Source organism: Primulina tabacum, chromosome 17 (assembly GCF_025594145.1).
Source record: "Primulina tabacum isolate GXHZ01 chromosome 17, ASM2559414v2, whole genome shotgun sequence".
Lineage (NCBI taxonomy): Eukaryota > Viridiplantae > Streptophyta > Magnoliopsida > Lamiales > Gesneriaceae > Primulina > Primulina tabacum.
Window position 1 is genome coordinate 15,150,637 of NC_134566.1, and position 6,054 is coordinate 15,156,690.

The window sequence follows — 6,054 nt, forward strand, 5'->3', positions numbered from 1 at the left end:
ATATCAAACGTATAATTTTTCATTGCATGTATTGACCAGATCGTCTCGTCTAATAAATATAGATTTATAAAACCGTACCACAAAGAACCTATTCTAATAACGATAGTAAGATATACATGCTTACATATATCTCTACTTATATAATGACCACATTCATGACTTTATAATTATTATATTCAACCAAAAAAAGAATAAATTCTAAAATAACATTTTAAACTTATATTGATATAATTAATATTTTATACAAAAAATTAATATACGCAAAAATAAAATTTTGATATGCGTGAATATAATGTGTGTGTAAAGAGAGACTTATACACACAGTATGGAGCTTTTCACGTGGGTTTTCACTTTTCAGAATATATTATAATTCTTTTTTCTTTGCGAAATTAACATTTGGCAATCAAAATGTTTTTCTTGCATTAAAGTATTACGATGCAGCAACCTGCGTTTCTTCGTGACTAAAATATTTTTTGTGTTGGTTTCAAAATTTTTTTTTAAAAGAAATTGTTGGTTTTTTTAATTATTTTAAATCACAGATGTAAAAAATAGAATTACGCTTGCATGATAAATAATAATAATTAAAAGAGAAAAACCATAATGGAAATTATTTTTATATTTTTTATTTTGAGTTGTTTGTAATTGGTACGTATTTTCTTAGCGATCCATTTTCATTTTTATAATATTTCATATCATTCATTTTATATTTACTCTTCTTCTTTTATCAATTACCAACGTTCTTATTTGATGTAGTAAAAGCATATATTACCAGGGATTAAAATGATATATGATAGACGTATATATTAATATGAGAATTTCGAAAAAATTATGAAAAAAACACTTAATGGTAAACTCTCTTATTAATAAAATTTAATAGGTCTCTTGTGAGATGATCTCATGTATCTTTATCTGTTATACGAACGAACATGTCTATATTTACAATAATAAGTAAGTAATATTTTTTTCATCGGTGGGTCAAATAAGAGATATATTTAAAAAAAGTTTTTATGATAAAAAATTATATACATGTCTATAGAAGTAATTTACAATTATCAAATCCGGAAAATATTTTCCATAATTTAAATACTTATTTTATTTGCTTTGGAATAATAAAAAAAACACATCTTACAATATATCTGAAATCATTATTTTTATCATATATTTTAATAATCTATAGCATCCATCTTATGTTGTATGTCCTTCCAAAATATTTATATTTATATGTTAAATTGTTCACAGATGTAACTTTTGGCATTAATTTTATATTGTAAGGGATCTCCAATCCTGCATCAAAATGACGTGAACTTTCCAAATTATAAAAAGATTTTTAATAATTAGATATTTAATTCTAAAAATTAAAATATTAAATTAAATAAATTTATAAATAGATTTCTAAATAATTTTATAATTAAACATCAAACACACAAATTTAGAGAATAATATTTAAACATTCAAGCACACAAACGAAATGCTTTAATGCATCGCTCGATATAAAAAAATTAAAGACAAAGACGCTCACTATCCATTACGAAATGCTTTAATGATAATTTATGTGATGAATATAGTCGTTCAAATATTTGAAGATATATTTGTAATATGTTGTTTAATTTAATGTCACATATTAATTTTATTTCACCAATTTTAATAATTTCTATTTCAATTCGTATAATATAAATTTCAATAATATATTTAAAATAATTAAAATTAATCATTTTACTAATATTATCGCAATTATTAATAATATAATATTATAATTATATCACTAAATTTAATAACTAATAAGAAAAAACTTAAATAAATCAAATAAAAAAGAATATTACGAAAATATTCTTTTTAACATAAGATTTAAAGTAGATGAGTTAAAGATGAATATTGTATTTAGTGCAAAAATTGCACTATTTTAAAAAAAAATTTGGTTGAAGATGGCCTAATTTGCATTAATCCAAATTAAAAAACATATCAATCTTTTCCATATGTTATCCTAAATACGATAAAGTCGATTATTTTATATTTTAAACACAAGTTGCCACGTGATATGATTTTGTTTCATCTTCGTCTTAAATTCTTTATTTTCTGCAAATTAAGTTGCAGAATTTATTGACCATAAATCTTCTCAAATTTATTGATCTTCTTTCAAGGTTCTTTCAAGACTATCAGTTTAAAAAATCTTACGGTATATCTATATATAAACAATCTTCAAAAAAAAAGTTATAGTAAAATACATTGATAGTGATATCACGTCAATCTATACTTTTATTTTAATTTAATTCAATACATCATATTTTACAATATTATAAAATCTTATATATCATTAAATAAAATGATTAAAACATATACAATGTGATATTATTTGATCAATTTTATTTATATGTGCTCAATATCCCAAAGCACATTTTCTGAAAACATTACCTCAAAAGAATAAAAAATTACTATTAAACATTGAGTATGTCTCTTGTCACATGATATCACGAATCTTTATATGTGAGACGGGTCAATCCTACCGATATTCACAATAAAAAGTAATACTCTTAGCATATAAAGTAATAATTTCTCATAGATGATCCAAATAAGATATCTGTCTCACAAAATATGACTCTTGAGACCATCTTACACAAGTTTTTTACTTAAACATTAACTTAGGCAACACTATCTTCATATATAAATATGCTTTTAAAGAAATCTCCAAAATTTAAAAAAAAAAAAAAAAAGATTTCCCGTGAAGACCAAATTTTTGCGAAAACCCCTCAACAGTTTCAACATTTTATTTTATGGTTAATGTCAAAAAATAAAAATAAAAATAAAAATGGCTGACATTATTAGCCATAATGTTTGCAAATTAATAGCCATTATTTTAAGGAGTTACAGTTTTGCCTATATTTACATACCACAGGCTGCCGAGAGAAGAACACACCAATCAAATAATAATAAAATAAAAATTACAAGAAGAAGTTTTCGATTTTCCAAACTTGGTTGTCGAGATAGTCACACTTAGGTGGAGCAGATTCGTACTCAAATTCTGTAAGTGAGCTTTTACTTATATTTTCGTGTATTGTCTATATTGATTTTTGTTTCTGAAATTTTAAAATTTTGTGATATAAATATGAGTTTTGATTCCTGAATTCGAAACTAAACGAAATTATATACTAAATGATAGGGATATATATTCTAACTAGTGGATTTTTTTTTATTTCTGACCTCGACTTTAGACGAGTAATGTTAATTGGACTGATATCAGTTTAGCAACGAGGAACACCTTGCTTACACGAATCATGATTTATGGTTTTTGGCACTGAAAAATCATGAACTAAATGGTATGGAATACGTATACCGACTGTTCTATTAGCTAATTTTTGCATGTATAAAACCCCTGGACACCAACCCTAATTCCCATGCAACGCATCTCCCACACCTTTTCCTTTAATTCCCTATAAATATAGGATTCATCCTACCAAATTATCTTGAAACCGTGGCTCCAATGGGCATACAAGGCCGGACGTGGTGCCTTGTTTGGGCTATCTCAGTGGCCATTCTATTCACATCGGGTCACGTTCAAGCCCATAGACCGGTCGGAAGCATGAATGTGATCGACAGTTGCTGGAGGACGGATCCCAATTGGAGGAGAAACCGCCATCAGCTGGCCACATGCTCGGTTGGCTATGCCGGAAAGATGACCAACAACGTGGGACGTGGCATGGTAAATTACGTTGTTACTGATCCTAGTGATGACCCATTGAACCCAAAGGCCGGAACCTTGAGATTTGGTATGACCAGCATTAAGGGAAAGGTTTGGATCACATTCCAAAGGGACATGAACATTAAACTTGCAAAACCCCTCCTCGTTGGAAGTTTCACTGCATTAGATGGACGAGGTGCTAATGTTCACATCGCAAGTGGTGCTTGTTTATTGCTTCAAGAGGTATTTACTTAATCCATAAATTTGTTTGTGTTTTTATTTAAATTTTAAATTGTTTTCTGTCCGAATCTGATGGAAATGTGACATCACAGGTGACCAATGTGATTATCCATGGGATTCACATCCACGACTGCCTTGCTCAGGGGCCTGGCCCGGTGATGAGCCCAGACAGGAAGTTAGTGCAGCTTGGTCCCGTAGACGGGGACGCGATCCGGATGGTAGGCTCATCCAAGATTTGGATCGATCACAACACTCTACAGGATTGTCATGACGGTTTGATAGATGTTACCAGAGGTTCAACGGACATCACTATATCGAATAACTGGTTTAAGTTCCAAGACAAGGTCATGCTTTTAGGCCACGACGATGGATTCTTCCTGGACAAGAACATGAAGGTGACAGTTGCATTCAACAGTTTTGGCCCTCGTTGCCACCAGAGAATGCCAAGGCACGTATACGTTCTCATGTGAACGAAAAATAATTAACTCAAGTTGTCATAAATATATATCATTCATCCACAAATTATTCAATCACGTGTCAGTGTGAGACATTATATATTTATTTTCGCAGAATTCGATTCGGATATGCACATGTTGTGAACAATCTTTACTTGGGATGGGGGATATACGCCATCGGAGGAAGCATGGAGCCAAGCATCAAAAGTCAAGCAAACCTCTTCATTGCACCTCAAGGAGGAAACAAAGAGGTACACATACCAATTCAGTATTTCTAATTTCTACATGGATGACTCAACAAGTGACCATGTGATCAAGATTTGCAATATATCCTTTCGACAAAAAGAGGCTTCCAAATTTATTTTCAAATATTTCAAAAATATAAAAATAGAATTCATATCGATCACTCGACTAAATTTTGAAACCCGTAATCTCATGTGTAGATTATATGGGGGCACAGTGCGATTGGCAGCTTCAAATCGGTGGAGGACGTGTTTGAGAATGGAGCCTCTTTCAGTAATTCAGTGGCTAGAGATGTTGCATTGAGGCCGAACTATAGGCCTGATCAAAGCTTTGAAGTGGCTGAGGGAAGGGCAGTTAGGTTATTAACCAGATCTGCCGGTGCTTTAAGATGCCCACCAGCATCCAGATGCTAATTCATCAAAGTTCGTTCTATGTTACATTGAGATATCTACTCCTCGTCTATCTATATTATGGATGTACTAAAATATATGCGTCTCATACACAAATTCGTGGGACTTGTATGTACATCATAAAACGTATGATACATGATGAGTTGATAATCAAATGTGACTTATAATAAATAAATCATTTAATATTTAACGTAGAAATTATTTACATTGACAAATGGACATTTTGTGAAACTTTTCCTGATATCATTCAACATTCAGCTTGCTCATGAACAAACTAAACTGAAAGATGAAAGAAGTTGAAGGTAAATTTGTAACTAGCTCGAATTCAAATGTATCTTCAGACAATTACAGATACTATGACAAGTAATCAGATAAGCTTGCATATAAAGGATAGGTCTAAGAATCACGTACAGGAGACGAAGAATATGCTGTTGTGAAAGGAAGACAACAACGTTACTTTTGCATTAATGCTCATTTATTGAGTTACAGTCAACTTTGAATGGATAAATTCAAATTAAAGAGCGTTATTTAAGAGAATGTCAAGAAGAGTTGAAGTTATAAAAATTACAAGAGCACGCATTCGAAACAATTTTTTAAACTTGCATTATCCAAAAGATTTTTGAGCATACTTCATTGTGATACTCATTACTGCTCAACCACCCTTGCTTCAGATATCATCTATCATATAATTAAGGATCATTAAAGACTTCCGCCAAACTACTCAATTGATAAGAACAAAGTTTTGTACTTAAATTACCCAACTAATAGGCATGAATTATGCTAGTGTCGAATTGAATTATGCATTTTTCGGTTGTTTTGAATGTCAACACATGAACCTAGGTAATATACATATATCAGGACCAAATAGTGTATAGCATATGAGTAACAACAGCGCCCCAGCTCAGGAAGCTCGAGCAGCCGCGTGCCAAGGGAGACAGAAGCATACGCGCTCCAGCACCACATCTCGTGCAGCCGCGTGCGCAAGAGTGCACCACAATTCCAGAAGCATGCGCGAGAAGAAAAAGAAAAGGAC

General features: G+C 31.0%; 1 protein-coding gene across 1 annotated transcript; it reads left to right on the forward strand.

Moving 5' to 3' along the window:
- Positions 1-2,937: 2,937 nt before the first annotated feature.
- LOC142531644 (putative pectate lyase 4) lies at positions 2,938-5,186 on the forward strand. Its single transcript, XM_075637856.1, has 5 exons — positions 2,938-3,018; positions 3,438-3,916; positions 4,006-4,361; positions 4,484-4,619; positions 4,812-5,186. The coding sequence occupies exons 2-5, from the start codon at positions 3,476-3,478 to the stop codon at positions 5,022-5,024; spliced, it is 1,146 nt and encodes a 381-aa protein (XP_075493971.1). The 5' UTR covers positions 2,938-3,018; positions 3,438-3,475; the 3' UTR covers positions 5,025-5,186.
- Positions 5,187-6,054: the final 868 nt, after the last annotated feature.

What these genes read in the sequence shown, in the direction of transcription:
- LOC142531644 (XM_075637856.1), top strand. Translation starts at nt 3,476, where the DNA reads ATGGGCATACAAGGCCGGACGTGGTGCCTTGTTTGGGCTATCTCAGTG. An exon ending in CTTGTTTATTGCTTCAAGAG is followed by an intron (nt 3,917 to 4,005) that starts GTATTTACTTAA and finishes GTGACATCACAG; the next exon opens with GTGACCAATGTGATTATCCA. An exon ending in TGCCACCAGAGAATGCCAAG is followed by an intron (nt 4,362 to 4,483) that starts GCACGTATACGT and finishes TTATTTTCGCAG; the next exon opens with AATTCGATTCGGATATGCAC.